The sequence below is a fragment of the Grampus griseus genome (genome assembly GCF_964374135.1).
Source record: "Grampus griseus genome assembly, chromosome: 1".
NCBI lineage: Eukaryota > Metazoa > Chordata > Mammalia > Artiodactyla > Delphinidae > Grampus > Grampus griseus.
In genome coordinates, this window is record NC_139017.1 from 143604359 (window position 1) to 143623195 (window position 18837).

Sequence of the window (18837 nt, forward strand, 5' to 3'; positions counted from 1 at the left end):
GTCATTTTGCTGAACCTTCATATTGAAGACTGCTAATGTCTTTTCAGTGTATTTCAAATATTTATCCATGATTAGTTTAAATATTAAAAAATATTGTTAATTTGTCTTTCAGTCAGAGCATGTAGCCTATAATATTACTGCTTCTTGGAATTTATTGACGTTTTCCCTGAGCATCTGGGATAGGAATCAAATATAATCATGACATGGTTGCTTAGAAAGGTATATCCTTTTTGTGTTGGTAAAAACATTTGAAACTTTCTATATCTTACTTTAACTTATTTATTTCATTATGTCAGATATTACATCAAAGCTGACATACCGGAGATTCTTAATAAATGTCCATTCCCGGGTCAGTGCTACAACTTGCCTTCCTGGCTTTTTATACTAGGTTAATTTGGTATTGCTGATGGGCTTTCATAACCTTCAGATTGATGCTAACACAAGTTATTTCTCAGTGCTACCTTTCAGTCCTTTACTTCTTGGAGAACTTCCTTTTTAATTTATCTTGTAGATATTTTAAACATATTCATTTCTCTCATTAGATGTCTCTGTTTAAACTCCAGCCTTCTTAAGATGAACAGATGACTGCTTCCTACTTCACTGACTAAAACTGAGGCCATGTTAGTGAATCACTTCAGTTTATTCCTCCCTTGTCCTAAAAGTCATCTACATTGTTTCTCATTCTTATCCCCTTTCTCCTGGTCCTGGAGGATGAGGTTTCTGCCTTCTGCTCAAGATTATTCTACTTGTCCCTCTTATTCATCTCCTCGTGCCATCTCTAGTATCTTGATCATTAGATTTTTTTTCCCTCTGTGTTTGCAATGTCTCTCTTGCTGACCCTCACACTGTATAAATATGTTGTATGTTTACATCTTTAAAAGATATTTCCTGTCTTCATCCTTACCCTCATTTAGCTACTATCCTATATCTTTATTCTACTCCTCATTCAAAATATAACTTCCTTACCTGACTGTATATTTTGTAAATTACTGCTTTCTAGTTCTAGTAGAATTGTTAATGAAAACAGTGCAGGCTGAGCTCAGATCTCAGTTCAGGAATTTATGTTTGGTAACCTTAACCGTTAGTCTCTATTTCTTATCTGTAAAATGGAAATAATGGCTTGCTTGTTAGGGTTGTTTTAGGGATTTGTTTGAAGCTCATAGGAATACCATTTAGAGAACATCTTCTGACACACAGAAGATGTTCTCTAAATGGTAGTAAATACTATTATTTTGACTACCCATATCCTTTTTTAAAAAATGTAGTTTTCTACTTTGTAATAATGTTTTTCAAATAGTTGAGATTACAGAATAAGTGACGTCAGAAAAAATATAGTGTTAGTATGTTTATCCTGTTTGTTTAATTTGTTTGATTTCTAATAAAATTTTATGTTTAGATATTTTCTAAAGGATAGGGTTTTACTTTGTGGTCAGATATTATAATTATTGTAAGTGCAATAGACCAGGTTTCTTAAATGCCAGTCTCTTATTTCAGTATCATCTTTAGCATTAGTTCTTTTCTGTTCTTCCATTTATTGATAATAGGATGAGAAACAGCATGATGTATTCATGGAATATGCTGTGTGATTCAAGGGGTGATAGAAAAGTCTTCCAAAACAAAAGTTGCTTATCCACTGGCTTATGATAAAATTTGTTTTTTTAAACTTTTTGATTGCCTGCGCAGATTCAGTCACTGTGAGAGAATATAGGGGATTCAGAAGTGAATAAACTATAGGCCGTTTGTTCAAATGAGTATCCATCTTAATAAAATAAGGATCAGACATGTAAATAAATAATCAGAGTCCTTGTATATGTGGACTGGATTTGAGGAGGTCAGAGAACTGTTGGATACAACATTCACATGGGTGGATGTTGTTCAAAATTATGGCAAGTCTTAGGTTTGAGAGGAAGATAAGCCTGTTTTATCTTCGGTGAAAAAGTGGTAGGGACCTTGAAGTTAAGAGATTGTAGTGAGAAGGAGGATGAGCAGTTGACAACATCAAATGCCATGAGACTAAAAGGAGAGGATTAACTTCTTGTTAAGAGCCTAGTGCTTCTACTATCCTCTTTTTAAAACTTTCATTGTTGTTTTTTAAAGAAAAATTAATATATGTTCAGTTTACAAATTATAGGAAATATGGAGGAATTCTGACAATTTTAAACTGATTTTATTTAGATAACTAGATACCATTTGAAGGAGGAATGTGAAGTTGAACATGTAGAATGTGTGTCTCTTAGTTTAGAATTTCGGATGGAAAAGGCAGAAGAGAACCTTAACAAAAAACAGCATAATGGGAGCTCTCACGGTGATGCTATTAGAGCACACGCACACAACTTTCTCTAATCAAAAACATTAAAAAAACATTTTTAGAGAAAATTTTATAAATATACAAAAGTGGACACTAAAAGAGAATAATGAACCCCCTCGTACTCATCACTCAGCTCAATAATTATCAACTCATGGCTAATGTTTTAATTGTATCTCTCTACTTCATCACCCTTTTCCAGATTATTTTGAAGAACTCTCAGACATAATATGCTTTTATCTATTAGATATCAATATCTAAAATATAGAAACAGTACCATACCATACCTAAAAATGAACAATTTTTTAATATTAAATATCAATTCAGTTCACATTTCCTCAACTATCTTATAACTTAAAAAATAAGTCTTTTGTTTGAATTGGGATAAAGGTAAGGTCCATACATTATGATTGGTTGATGTCTCTCAAGCATGTATATTCCTCTGTTAATTTTTTTCTTTTGTGTAGCAGTTTTTAATATCTTTAATTCATTATTTTTCTAGGTATTTCACACTTTTAAACAAGATTATAATGTCATTTCTAACTGTTGCTGATATATAAAAAAATATATTATTTGACATATTTACCTTGTTTCCAGCAACCTCACTATATGTATTGATTTAAAAAATGTCTTTAGATTCCTTTGGACTTTTTATGTACACAATCACATTGTAAATGATAGAATTATAGTTTCTCTTTTGTTATAGTTATATCTTTTATTTCTTTTTATTGCTCTGTTATGCTTTCAGTGGTTTAGAACTCCAATAAAATGTTGAAGTGAATGATAGTAGTGATAGCAGTGAATGAAGTGAATGTCTCATTTCTGATCTCAGAGAGACAGCTTCAACATTTCATCACTTGGTATGATGTTTGTTTTAGGTTTTTGGTAGATAGCCTTTATTAGATTATAAAACTTCTTTTCTATTTCTAGTTTGCTAAGATTTTTATTTGAAAACGAATGATTATTAACTTTTATGAAATACTTCTTTATTCTGTTCAGGTGGTGAATTATGTTGCTTTAGTTTTGAATATTAAACCATATTAATATATTGATGGATTTGATTAGATAATGTTTTATATAGGATTTTTACATTTCTGTTTATGAAATAGATTGTCTGTCATTTTCCTTTCTTGTAAGGTTCTTGTCAGGTTTTAGTATCAAGGTTTTGCTGGATTTATAAAGTTGAGAAGTGTTCCTTCTTTTACTGGTCTGCAAAAGAGTATGCATGTAATCAGCATTATTTTCTTCCTTAAAAGTTTGAAAATTCACCAATGAAGTCATCTTAGTGTTTCCTTTGTTGTAAGGTTTTAAATAATGGATTGTGTATGTGTGTGTGCATCTACACATATATCTGTATATACACACATATGTACACAGCTATTCAGTTTTTTCTATACCTGAATAAGTTTTAAGTTTCCTTTTTGTAGGAACTTGATTTTTTTAATATATCAGATTATTTTGAAGTAAATCTCAGATATCATATATCCTTTCATTTATAGATATGGATATCTAAAATAAAGGAACACCTAAAAATTAACAGTTTCTTACTATCATCAAATATCCACTCAGTTCACATTTCCCCAATTGTTCTATAATTGTTTAATCATATTTTGTTTGACAGTGATTCAGATAAGACACATTCAATACATTTGTAGCATGAAATTATTCGTAATGCCTTAGGATTTTAAAATATCTCTATGTCTTTCTTTTCATTCCTGATATTAGTAATTTGTGTCTTTTCTCTTGACCAGTCTTGCCAGGCATTTATCAACTGGTGAATTGAACCTTTTATTATTTTGATGCTTTTGCTTTAATGATGACTTTATCTTTTATAGTATAGCCAAAGCAGCTTTCTTTTAGTTGTCACATGTTATATATTTGTCTATATTTTTGTTTTCTGTTTTTCTGTATTCTTAACATTTTGCATGTATCTTATGAGTGGTACTTGGAGAGAATTTTTTGTTTTGTTTTGTTCTAATCTAATCTATCTTTTAATTGGACCATTTAGAGTATTTCTAAAAATGCATGATATAATTATAGGGATTAGTGGTTATCAGGGATTAGGGATGGGTTGGGGAGGGAGGTGGATGTGGTTGCAAAAGCGCAACATAAGAGATCATGTGGTGGTGGAGCTATTCTGTATCCTGGCTGTGGTGGTGAATACACAAACCTACACTCCTGATAAAATCACAGCAAGGTCCTTTTTGACCCACCTCCTAGAGAAATGGAAATAAAAACAAAAGTAAACAAATGGGACCTAATGAAACTTAAAAGCTTTTGCGCAGCAAAGGAAACCATAAAGAAGACCAAAAGACAACCCTCAGAATGGGAGAAAATATTTGCAAATGAAGCAACTGACAAAGGATTAATCTCCAAAATTTATAAGCAGCTCATGCAGCTTAATAACAAAAAAACAAACAACCCAATCCAAAAATGGGCAGAAGACCTAAATAGACATTTCTCCAAAGAAGATATACAGAGTGCCAACAAACACATGAAAGAATGCTCAACATCACTAATCATTAGAGAAATGCAAATCAAAACTACAATGAGATATCATCTCACACCAGTCAGAATGGCCATCATCAAAAAATCTAGAAACAATTAATGCTGGAGAGGGTGTGGAGAAAAGGGAACCCTCTTACACTGTTGGTGGGAATGTAAATTGATACAGCCACTGTGGAGAACAGTATGGAGGTTCCTTAAAAAGCTACAAATAGAACTACCATATGACCCAGCAATCCCACTACTGGGCATATACCCTGAGAAAACCATAATTCAAAAAGAGTCATGTACCAAAATGTTCATTGCAGCTCTATTTACAATAGCCCAGAGATGGAAACAACCTAAGTGTCCATCATCGGATGAATGGATAAAGAAGATGTGGCACATATATACAATGGAATATTACTCAGCCATAAAAAGAGATGAAATTGAGCTATTTGTAATGAGGTGGATAGACCTAGAGTCTGTCATACAGAGTGAAGTAAGTCAGAAAGAGAGAGACAAATACCGTATGCTAACACATATATATGGAATTAAAAAAAAAATGACATGAAAAACCTAGGGGTGAAACAGGAATAAAGACACAGACTTACTAGAGAATGGACTTGAGGCTATGGGGAGGGGGAAGGGTAAACGGTGACAAAGCGATAAAGAGGCATGGACATATATACACTACCAAACGTAAGGTAGATAGCTAGTGGGAAGCAGCCGCATAGCACAGGGAGATCAGCTCGGTGCTTTGTGACCGCCTGGAGGGGTAGGATAGGGAGGGTGGGAGGGAGGGAGACGCAAGCGGGAAGAGATATGGGAATATATGTATATATATAACTGATTCATTTTGTTGTGAAGCTGAAACTAACATACCATTGTAAAGCAATTATACTCCAATAAAGATGTTAAAAAAAAAAAGTGTATAGAACTAAATATAGACATACACATTCACATACAAATGAGTACAATTAAAACTTTTAATCAGGATAAAATAAGTAGATTGTATCAGTGTCACAGTGGTTGTGATATATTTTATTATAGTTTTGCAAGGTGTTACCACTGAGGGAAGCTGGATAAAGGGTATATGAGATCTCTGTATTCTGACAATTTGTTGTGAATCCTCATTATCTAAAAACATTAAATTAAAAAAATGTTTTTACTGATATATTTTGGTGTAAATCTACCATATTGATATCTACTTTTTATTTGTTTGGATTGTTGAATATTAGTGCTTTTCTTTTTCTACTTTTCTTTTTTTTAATAGTTTTTAAAAAATATTTATTTATTTGGCTGCGCCAGGTCTTAGTTGTGGCACTCGTGAGCCTTAGTTGCAGCCTGTGGGATCTTCAGTTGTGGCATGCAAACTCTTAGTTGCAGCATGTGGGATTTAGTTCCCTGACTAGGGAAAGAACCCGAGCATGGAGTCTTAGCCACTAGACCACCAGGGAAGTCCTCTACTTTTCTTTGAATTAACTATTTTTTGCTTTTTAATTTCTACACTTTTATTAGCTTGAGGGTACATGTTCTTTAACTATTTTGTTTTTTTCGTGGTTAGTATAGAGATTACAGCATGCATGCTTGAGTTTTCAGAGTTGTGTACATATTTTTATTTTAACCTCTTCTAGGACAATGAAGAACCTACAACTACTTAACTTCTAGATTATATGTTATTTTTTGTTATGCATTTTAACTTGGTGTACAATGAGACTACACAGAATATTATTGCTATTATTGTATAGGCATCATTCATTTCACTTTACAACTGTATTTTACCTTTTTGGTTGCTCTTTATTTCCTTTCACTTTTTGAGCTTCTCAGTTTATTGTGTCTTTCTGAAGAATGTCCTTTCATAATTCCTTTCTTATAGTCTTTTGATAATAGATATCTTGATTTTTATTTATCTGAAAATGTCTTTACTTTTTTTGAAGTATATTTTTGCTGAATATTGGTATGACTGTCTTCCAGCCCTTAGAAAATACTATTCCATTGTCTTTTTGCTCCCTTAGTTTCTGTTGAGAAATCATCTGTTAATTTTATTGTTACTTCTTTGAAGGTATTTTGTCATTTTCTGCTGGCTTTTTTTTTTTTTATGCGTTACGCGGGCCTCTCATTGTTGTGGCCTCTCCCGTTGCGGAGCACAGGCTCCGGACGCGCAGGCTCAGCGGCCATGGCTCACGGGCCTAGCTGCTCTGCGGCATGTGGGATCTTCCCGGACTGGGGCACGAACCCACATCCCCTGCATCGGCAGGCGGACTCTCAACCACTGCGCCACCAGGGAAGCCCTGCTGGCTTCTTTTAACATATTCTCTTGGCTTCTTTTAACATATTCTCTTACGTCTTTGTTTTCCTGTAGTTTTACTTTGATGTGCCCAACTCTGTGTGTGTGTGTGTTTTAAAAATTTGTTCTGCTTAGTGTTTGTATCTTGGTATCTTTCTTCAGATAAACTCTGAGATATTAACTTTTCAAATATTTCTTTTGCCCTTTTCTCTTCTCTCTTTTTACAAAACCAGTTGCACATTGTTAGATCCTCTTACTCTATCCTTTTTTTTTTCCTTTTTTTTTGTTACTCCAACCTTTGGGCTTTCTGTGCCTCTCTCAAGATATTTATTTTTGTCTTCCAATTCCATAATTCTCTCTTGGGTCATTTGTAATCTGCTGGTAAATCCGTTCGTTGTGGTTAATTTTTGGTTATTTTTTAGCTGAAAAATTTCCACTTGGTTCTTTGTAACAGTTTCTAGTTCTCTGCTGACATTCTCAATCTTATATTTTATTTTCTTGAGCATATTAAGCATATTTTAAGTTGCAGTCTGATAACTAATTTTTCTGGATCTCTTGTTGATCTGTTTTTCTTTGTTTTTGTTTCTGTTTTGGCGATACGCGGGCCTCTCACTGTTGTGGCCTCTCCCATTACGGAGCACAGGCTCCGGATGCGCAGGCTCAGCGCCCATGGCTCACGGGCCCAGCCGCTCCGTGGCATGTAGGATCTTCCCGGACTGGGGCACGAACCTGTGTCCCCTGCATCGGCAGGCGGACTCGCAACCACTGCGCCACCAGGGAAGCCCTATTGATCTGTTTTTATTTCCTGTGTTTCTCTTGTGTTTTGATCCCAATGGTCTTTTTTTCCTATATACCTGGTCGATTTTCATTAAATGTCAGATTTTGTATGTAAGAATTTTAGAAATAATTTGAAACCTTAGATGAAAATATTTTCCTTCAGACAAGATTTATGATTGTTTCTAGTGGGCACTAGCAATTCTGGATCAACTTAATTTAGACAGGATTTGGGATGATTCAGATTTAAGCCTAAGTTCTTAGTTTGCTGTCTTAGTCCATTTGGGCTGGTATAACAAAATACCATAGACTGGGTGGCTTATAATAATAGAAGTTTATTTCTCATACTTCTGAAGGCTGGGAAATCCCAGATCAAGGAGCCAGCAGATTCGGTGTCTGGTGAGGGTCCCCTTTCTGTTCATAGAATGCCATTGTCTCTCTGTGTTCTCACGTGGCAGAAAGGGCAAGGAAGTTATCTGGGGTCTTTTGGGCACCAGTGGCACTAATGGGCACTAATCTCTTCAATGAAGGCTTTGCCCTAATAACCGCCGAAAAGCCCTAACTCTGAATATCACATTGGGGGTTATGATTTCAACATATGAATTTTGAGGGGATACAGATATTCAGTATATAGCATTGGTTATCTATTTTTAGTTTACTCTCTTTTTTAAACTTTTTTTAAATTAGAGTATAGTTGCTTTACAATATTGTGTTAGTTTATACTATACAGCAAAGTGGATCAGCTATATGTACACATATTTCCCCTCTCTTTTGGATTTCCTTTTCATTTAGGTCACCATAGAGCACTGAGTAGAGTTCCCTGTGCGATACAGTAGGTTCATATTAGTTATCTATTTTATACATAGTGTCAATAGTGTATATATGTCAATCCCAATCTCCCAATTCATCCCACATCCCCCTTTCTCCCTTGGTATCCATATGTTTGTTCTCTACGTCTGTGTCTCTATTTCTGCTTTGTAAATAAGGTTGTCTATACCAATTTTTTCAGATTCCACATATATGCATTAATATATGATACTTGTTTTTCTCTTTCTGACTTACTTCACTCTGTATGACAGTCTCTAGGTCCATCCATGTCTCTACAAATGACCCAATTTCATTCCTTTTTATGGCTAATATTCCATTGTATATATGTACCACATCTTCTTTATCCATTCCTCTGTCACTGGATATTTAGGTTGCTTCCATGTCCTGGCTATTGTAAATAGTGCTGTAATGAACATTGGGGTGCATGTGTCTTTTTGAATTGGTTTACCTTTTCAAGATTCAGTCCTATAGCCTAGCCATTTTATCAGGCCATTTTCTCTTACCTGCAGACCTCCCTTCTCATCTCTTCCCAAGGTCATGATACTCCAGTTTTTGTATGAGCTTATCAAAAGCTGTACTCAGCTTCTTAGCCTCTTAGCTACCTCTGTCAGAACTGTCAGATACCCAAAAGGAAAAGTAACCTCAAATACCAGGCTTATCTCTCTGTGTTTACTTCTGTTTTTTAAAATAATACAGATAATTTTTTAAAAATTTTATATATATATTTTTGGCTGGGTTTGATCTTCGTTGCTGCGTGTGGGCTTTCTCTAGTTGTGGCGAGCGGGGGCTGCTCTTCATTGCGGTGCACGGGCTTCTTATTGCAGTGGCTTCTCTTGTTGCGGAGCATGGGCTCTGGGCACACGGGCTTCAGTAGTTGCAGCACACATGCTCAGTAGTTGTGGCATGTGGGCCCTACAGTGCGTGGGCTTCAGTAGTTGCAGTACGTGGACTCAGTAGTTGTGGCTCATGGGCTTAGTTGCCCCGTGGCATGTGGGATCTTCCCAGACCAGGGATCGAACCCTTGTCCCCTGCATTGGCAGGCAGATTCTTAACCACTGAGTCACCAGGGAAGTCCTGTGTTTACTTCATATACTGAGTTTCAGACTTGTAATTTTTTTACTACCTTGTTAGGTTTCTCCTGCCTTCAAGCAGATTTTTTAGTTATCTACCTTTTCAAGTCGATTTTAGCAGGAGGTTTGTTTTTGAACCTTCTAATCTCTCAGATTACCCTGCTATGTTCCATTTACAGCCTTCATACATCCTGTTCCTCCTGCTTGAAAACCTCTAGTTTCCCACCCCACTAACTCCTAGTTTACACCTATTCATGCTATGGGTCAAGTCCTGAAGAGCTCCTCCTCAGCCTTCACTGACTCCCTGACAAGATTATCTTGTTATACTTTCTTATAGCACTACCTGAATGCCTTTATTGTACTTGTAGTTTATAATTATATATTTATTTGTGTCTTTATTTCATTTAATATTTGCCTTTTCAACACAATGTCAGGTGCTTGAGGAATAGGACTGTTATCAGTTTTTTTTCTTATTACAGACCCGAATGATAAGCTACAAGGAATATTTAATATTTCCTCAAAAACTGGACATATAAGTATTCGGTTAAATGACTGAGATTTTCCTTGGATGAAAATAGCAGAATTTAAAGAAAGAGAAAGATTATATTCATGGGTTCTTAGAAGGTAGAAAGGGCATAATTTATATTTTATTTTTATTTAAAAATTTTATCATAAAGTACTTCAGACATATTAAAAGTGTGAGTTTTGTAATATACCTAGCTGTACTCACCACTCTGCTTAAGAAATAGACATAATTTATTTTTATAAAAATATACAGAGAGCCCAGAAATATATCTCTATAAATATAGTCAACTGATCTTTGACAAAGGAGCAAAGGCAATACAATAGAACAAAGATAGTTTCTTCAGTAAATGGTGCTAGAACAATTAGACATCCACATGCAAAAAACAAAAAAAAAGTGAATCCAGATACAGACCATACACCCTTCACAAAAATTAACTCTAAATGGATCATAGACCTAACTGGAAAATGCAAAACTGTAAAACTCCTAGAAGATAGCATAGGAGAAAACCTAGATGATCTTGGGTATGGTGATGCCTTTTTCGATACAACACCAAAGACACCATAGTGTCGTCTTTGAAAGAAACTGTGAAAAAAATAATTGATAAGCTGGATTGCAGTTAAGTTAAAAACTTTTGTTCTGTGAAAGACAAAATCAAGAGAATTAGAAGACCAGCCACAGGTTGGAAAAAAAGTATTTGCAAAATCACATCTGATAAAGGACTATTATCTAAAATATGAAAAGAACTCTTAAAATTCAACCATAAGAAAACAAACAGCCCTTTTAAAAAACGGGCTAAAGACCTTAACAGACACCTCACCAAAGAAGATATACAGATGGCAAATAAGCACACGAAAAGATACTTCACATCATGTGTCTCTAGGGAAACGCAAATTAAAACGAGATACCTGTACATTCCTAGAATTGCCACAGTCTGGAGCAGTGACAGAATCAAATGCTGGTGAGGATGCAGAGCAACAGGAACTCTCACTTATTGCTGGCAGGAATGCGAAATGGCACAGCCGCCTTGGAAGGCAGTTTGGCGGTTTCTTCCAAAACTGAACATACTCTTTCCATATGATCCAGCAATACTGCTCTTTGGTATTTATGCAAAGAGTTGAAAATTTATGTCTACACAAAAACCTGCACGTGGATGTTTATAGCAGCTCTGTTCATAATTGCCAAAACTTGGAAGCAACCAATGTCTTTCAGTAGGTAAATGGATAAATAAACTGTGGAATAACCAGACAATGGAATATTATTCAGCACCTAAAAGAAATGAGCTATCAAGCCATAAAAACACATGGAGGAACCTTAAATGCATATTACTGAGTGAAAGAAGCCAATCTGAAAAGGCTATATATACTGTATGATTTCAAGTATATGACATTCTGGAGAAGGCAAAACTCTGGAGACAATAAAAAGACAGTGATTGTGGTGGGCGGAGGGTGGGTTGTGGGGAGGAGAGAGATAAATAACCAGAGAACAGAGGAGCAGGGCAGTGAAAATACTTTGTATGATATTATAAAGATGGATAATGTCATTATACATTCGTCTAAACCCACAGAATGTACATCACCAAGAGTGAACCCTAAGGTAAACTGTGGACTTTGGGTGATTACGATGTGTCAGTGTAAGTTCATCCTTGGTAAAAAATGTACCATTCCTGTGAATGATGTTGATAGTGGGGAGGCTATGCATGTTTTGGGGAGCAGGGTATATAGGGGAAATCTCCGTACCTCTCTCTCAATTTTGTTGTCAACGTAAATAAAACTGCTCTAAAAAAATAAAGTCTTAAAAAAATCAGAAAAAAACCTAGAAAGATTAATTTCTACCAGAGATTAATAAATCCACAAGATGCATAGCAACCAGAAAATATACACAGTATATACTGAGATATAAGCGTATATGTAGTCTACTGAGCAATTACTTTGGCTTTTAGGTACTTCTGTGGTAAAGCAATTAGTTATTGTTTATTATAAATTTGTTTATTTAAGGAAATTTTTCTTTAAACTTTCAGATGATACAGCATTGTTTGAGTTGATTCAGCTAGTTCCGCCAGGTACTGTATTGTGTTTTGATAAGGTAATTGACATGTGAACTCATTTCAATGAAATGCTTTTTAAAAAATCTCATCTTTTCCCCTTCTTCCCAAAGTAAGAGCAATGCTGAGTCTCTAGCATTGGTCTACTATGTGTAAAATGTCAGTAGGCCAAAATAATATATACAGAAAGATTGACATAAATTATATTTGAACACATTGTTTTAAAATTGAATAGTCATAATTTAAAGTGGTAAATAACCCGATATGATCCTAGCATATTTTGTGACATTCATAAAAATTAACTTCTTTAAGTTTTTGTGATTTTTCTAAACCAATATGCTTTTGCTGATAAAGTAGTTCATTATCTTTGTTTTTGTGTATTGAGTGTTATTGGGAATATAGGGGAATTAAAACTGTACCTGCTTAATAAACAGCACAGATCCCTGCAGTAGGTAGAGTTAAAACCTGAAGGATAGTTTTATTTTTATTATTGATTTCTATGATTATAGAAGACTCTATCTTAAATCCTTATTTTATGTGAGAAATAGAGAACTATATTTTATTGAAAGCTAGTAGTCTAAACTTTTTGAATATCACATATATACCTAATCCAGGTAACCACAAATTCTATAAAATGTCTATATGTTTTTCAACATGTAACCTAATATCTCATAATGGCAGGTAGAAAAGAATGGAAGATAGAAAAAAAAAATTCTGGGGATGGTAATTAAGTTTTATATGTATAAATGTTATGTCAGTTTGATACGTTTAAAAGGATTTTCTTTTCTAGGAACTCATATGTACTTAAAAAGTTTACATGAACATCCCCTTTCTACAAAAGGGGGAGGGAGAATTAGTAGTATGTATGACATTTCTGAATAAGGAAATGTGTTAATTCGTTTAACATAACTTTATTTTTTTTTTATTTTTTTATTTTTTGGTGGTACGCGGGCCTCTCACTGCTGTGGCCTCTCCCGTTGCGGAGCACAGGCTCTGGACGCTCAGGCCCAGCGGCCATGGCTCACGGGCCCAGCCGCTCCGCGGCATGTGGGATCTTCCCAGACCGGGGCACAAACCCGCGTCCCCTGCATCGGCAGGCGGACTCTCAACCACTGCGCCACCAGGGAAGCCCTAACATAACTTTATTTTAATTTTCCTTTCATAGAAAAAAATTAAGTCCATGACCTTGAAGCAAGTATTTCATTAAGGCATCAGGCATTATATATTCGTACTTGATGATATTGTTTCTAAATAGCATATTTTGTTATAATTTGAATCATAGGATATCTTTCTTGTAGTGGGTGAAACACTGTCTACATATGATGAGAATACGCGAGATTTCATGTTCCCGGGTCCAAATCAGATTTCTGGACACCATGACTCAAACCGCCAGGCTACCATGAGGAAGATTTCTGGTCTTCACGTAAGTGCTTACTATTTTCTGAATCAAATCGTGATGCAGGATCATTGTCAAAAACCAACACATAGCCCTCAATATCTGAAATGTGAAGACCTAATTCAAAGTTCAATTTATTTTAAAACATAATTGCTTTATGAAATTATGATGTTATTTTAAACATACTGAAATCTAAATGAAAATACTTTACCAAAATGCACGCATCTACCTTCCAAAATTAACAAGCATTATTTTGCCTTATATTCTTCAGATTTCTCTCCTCTTCTTCTCCCCCTTTCCTCCCCTCCCCACTGTCCCTATGTCTTTCTCTCTCTTCTCTTTATTTTTCTCCCAAAAGAATGGCCAATAAATATTTGAAAACGTGCACAATCCCATTAGCATTTAGGAAAATTCAAATTAAAACAATCATATGATTTCATTTTTATAGCCATAAGAGTGGTAAAATTTAATAAATCTGACAAATGTCAAAAGCATGGAAAAATGGAAGCTTGTATATGTTGCTACGTCATGTAAATCGGAACAACCACAATTCAGGATTATCTAGTGAAGGCCAAGATTCTCATAGCCTGTGACCTTCTAGGTATATAGCTTTAAGATGTATTCTGTCTGGCATACTAAGAGCCTTCTTAGGAATGTTCGTTTGTAGCATTGTTCATAATAATGAAAAATGGAAATAATTGAAATATCCATTAGTAGGAGTTTGGATAGAATAATTATTACATGTTCATGTAATGGAAATACGTATTCATACCCCTAAAAGTGAAAGCGGCATTAAGTGATAGCCAACTCTCATCTTTTCCTGCAATTTCTTCAGTTTTATTGGATAATTAATAATATTTTTATTCCTGAAAATGCCTTCTGCCTAGAGAGACTGAGTGAAGCCCCTGCTGTTTCAAAGAAGAAAAAAGTAAAAGTTGTCTAGGTTGAAATTATTTGGACAAATATTTTTCACTAACTTTAGGAGATATTAGAGCAGTAAGGAAATTGGAGTGCTACATGAGCCAATATGGTGAATTAAGTAACTTCTCCTGTATTTCCTGTAGGAAATAGCAAATTTCAGCTTGCTGAAAGTATAAAAGTTGACTAGCAAATCTATTAAAACATACCTCCTTTGGGATATTTTCAGTGTCCATTAGCCCAAAAAGTCTTCCAAGAATGTTTCAGGGACTTTCTAGAAGCCTGCAATGAAAAAAATTCTGATTTTAAAATTAAAGGTTTTTTAAAAGTAATTTAAAATGCTGTATTATACCAAATTGGCAATATAAACATAAGAATATGGACCATTAACAGGTAGTTTTCCTTATTGAATTTGAGTTACTTTCACATATATCAAAAAGTTTGGATTACTAAGGCAAAAAGTCTATATATGTTCTTAAAAGATAAATTGGGGCATATTAAAAATTTTGAGTTTATTTGAGCAAAAATTGATTTGATTCAAGCAGCATCCAATCTAGCAGATAGAAAGAAGCTCCAAAGAGCTGTGCAAAATGAAAGGTTTTTATATCCAGAAGGGAGCAGGAACAAGGACATTATACTAGGCCAAAAAGTGTGTTGATTATTGCAAGGTTCCTTTCATTTAGGGGATGGCAGAGGGTCTAATCAGATGGATTACCTAGTGAGTGCTAATCAGGCGATTCCTGATTGACTGGTTTAAAATTCCATTTCTGGGAGAGCCGAAACTGTAATTAATTTAAATCTGTTTGGTGACACGGGGCTTAGCGTAAGCAACTCAATTTGGGGCCTGTTGTTTTTAACAATATAAAAAGTGAGACTTCTGGTGATGATGGTGTGAAGGGTCTGTCAATTACTCTCTCCACACAAGTATAAAACTGGACAAAATTGTCACAAGCCGCAGTTTTAGGGCACTGGAAACTGATCGGCAGTTAAGACAATTAAGACAAATTAAGAAGTATCCGTGCTTGAATAGCTGCTAAAACTTTGGGTAAAAATGGCAGAAGTATGTGGTCATCTTGCCTAGGACAGCTCTCATACCCTGCATAGCCAGTGAGAATTGTAGCTTCACTAAGCCTGGGGCAAGTTGCAAAAATTAGTAGCTTTGCTACCAGAGAGGTCAGAATCAATTTTGGGCAGTGATACTGTGATTTGTAATGAGAAACATACATTTGGTCTTCTTGCCCCATTCTTGGCACAGAGCTCATAAAACCTTTGGAATTTCCTGGGTTTAAGAGCTATAAAGGTGTCTTTTCTTATGTTAATGAGGAGACTTTTGGAAAGCTCCTTGGGAACCTAAGGATGGGGGCTTGATGCCAGGGGAACCAACCAGGTGATTAGAGGGTTGGAACTTTCAGCCCCACCCCTGAGAAATAGAGGGGCTGGAGATTGAGTTCAGTCACCAATGGCCAGTGATTTAATGTCACGCCTGTGTAATGAAGCGGGTATAAAACCCAAAGGATGGGGTTTGGAGAGCTTCCATGTTGGTGAACACGTGGAGGTACTGGGAGAGTGGCTCACCTGGTGAGGGCACAGAAACTTCTCCCCGCTTCCCACATATCTCACCCTAGACGTCTCTTCCAGCTGGATGTCATCATATCCTTTTATATAAACTGGTAAACTAAGTAAACTGTCTCCTGAGTTCTTTGAGCAGCTGTGGCAAATTGATCGAACCCGAGGAAGGGGTCGTGGGAACCTCTTATTTGTAGCCTGTGGGTGACAACCTGGACTTGTGATGAGCATCTGAAGTCAGATAGGAGCAGTCTTGTGGAACTGAGCCCTTGACCTGTGGGATCTGACACTATCTCCAGGTAGTGTCAGAGCTGAGTTAAATTTCAGGACACCCAAATGGTGTCGCAGAGACTTTTCTTGGTGGTGTTGGAAAACCCACACATTGGAATTGGTGTCACAACCATAGGGGCAAATATTGTGTCTTTGCCAGCTAAATGTGGTGGGTTCAGTTAGAAGCACATGAGAAAAACCCACAGCTTTGCTAGGCCGATTGCAGTTCCAATCAGAGTGAGCAGCACACCTGCCAGAAAGTTGACAGGAGGCCCTGGAAGTAAGGGAGCAATAAAAGGGCTGAGATGAGCTTTCCACTCATTCCTGGCTGACTGAAACTATGCACGTTCAGGGGAGACAGTGGGAGTCCAGCAAAAAGTGAAAGCCAAGGGAGACTAGAGACCTGCTGTTCCTTTGAGTGCATTCCCCAACCCACACACAGATAATCAACAAAGAGTGGAACCCTTACAGGTTCATTGGATGACCACTAAGCTATGCATACTCAGATGAGACCACTAGAACGAATACAAGAATAAAAAGACATGGCATATATATAAATTGAACAACAAAATAGCAGTTGTAAATTCAATCATATCAGTTATTGTATTTAGATGTCAGTGGAGAACACACTCCAATCAGTAGTTTGCTGTCCTGGCAGGCAACAGTGCACCCTTCCTCAGAATTCTGATGATTCTGCATAGACATCTGAGTCTTAGACTGACTTCCTGAACCCGTCACTGTGGCAAGGATTCAAGTCACATCTGGGGTTAAATCCTGGCACTATCGCAGGCTACTACTATCACTATACCATGGAGATAACGTTGTTTGGTGGATTAATAAAAACTTGTAAATGGTTATTTTAGTACCTGGTACATAGAGAATGATCAGTAAATGTTAGTGATACAATGGTGGCCATGGAGATCATGACAAGGTGCTGTTGTTGGTGGCAGTGATATTAATCAGAATCTGTGACTTTCTCATCTTTGATCTTACCTCTTAGCACAGATCTTTGTATGTACTTAAATGACTTGGTTGAATTGAATAAATTACATCTTATTGTAGACTTCATAGAGGAAACTGACATTTCCGATGTGTGATGATTAAATTTATTTTGGTTAGGTTGTGGCTAGATGTTACTCTGAAGGTATTGTGTAGATTTGACTACTATTTACAATCACTTGACTTTAAGTGTAGGAGATTACCCTCGATAATGTAGGTAAGACCTCATCCAATTAATTGAAGACCTGAAGAGCAAAAACTGAAGTTTCCAAAAGAATATGGAATTCTGCCTCAAGACCATAATATAGAAATCCTGAGTTTCCAGCCTGCTGGCTTGCTTACATATTTCACAATCAAGACTACAGTATCAACTTTGCCTGAGTTTCCAGCCTGCCAGCTTTCCCTGTGGATTTTGGACTTGTCACTCTCACAATTGCATGTACCAACTCCTTAAAATAAATATCTCTCTGTGTATATATTCTGTTAGTTCTGTTTCCCTGAAACCCCAATTGATACACATGGGTTTTGAAAGATCTAAAAATAATGGCTAAAACACTGAGTATTTACTATATGACCAGCAATATATTGGGAGGGGTAAAGTGATAAGTTGCAGTCCAGGCTGTGGTACTTACAAAATATGTCCACAAATGATTTGACACTCCTCTCTTCCAAAGGCAGAGTTTCTTAAGTATGGACTCTACTTAGTGACTCTAACAGATACACTGTGGTGAAGTGATAGTTTTAGACTTTTGAGACCAGGTCATTAAATGCACTGTGGCTTCCTCCTTGCTCTCACTCTTATATCACTCACTCCTGGGGAAGCCAACTGCCATATTTGAGGACACTCAAGCCTCTGGAGAGGGCCGAAGCTGGGACAGCTTTGCTGGGGTGTGTATGAAAGCTTGAAGAGCCTTGAAGAAACTGCCAGATGAGTGTTTAGAAGAAAATGAGGCAAATTTTATTGGAAATTAGGGGAGAAAAGAGCCCTTGTTATGTAATGGTGTAAAGTTTAGCTGGAATGTGGGATATAGAAAAAAATACCTGATGGAATGGGTGCTCTTTGTAAGGAGACTTTCAGACACAGTATTAGAGGGGCTGTCTGGTTTCTTTTTGCTGCTTATAGCAAAATATAAGGGGAGAGAGAAGCAAAAGGAAAGCCTGTTAATAACACAAAAAGGAGTTGGAACTTACTGTTTTTGAGGATTCTCAGCCTTCCCCAATGGCAGATAATGTTGAAATTAAGGAATGACTTATGAGCAAAAATCATTCTAGGGTACGTTCAGGAAATGTTGGTCTGATGGTGAAACCAAGGGGGTGTGACTGTAAAATCCTTTATTAAAACCTCCAAAAGATCCAAGATGTTGCCTCAG

General features: G+C 36.1%; 1 protein-coding gene across 2 annotated transcripts in view; it reads left to right on the forward strand.

Moving 5' to 3' along the window:
* SPATA6 (spermatogenesis associated 6) overlaps positions 1 to 18837 on the forward strand; it is a 152525-nt gene that overhangs the window by 38596 nt on the left and 95092 nt on the right. For both annotated transcript variants that reach the window (XM_082658980.1, XM_082658981.1), the window contains exons 4-5: positions 12295 to 12336; positions 13617 to 13741. In XM_082658980.1, coding sequence (XP_082515106.1) covers positions 12295 to 12336; positions 13617 to 13741 — 167 coding nt within the window. The remainder of the gene's footprint in view (positions 1 to 12294; positions 12337 to 13616; positions 13742 to 18837) is intronic.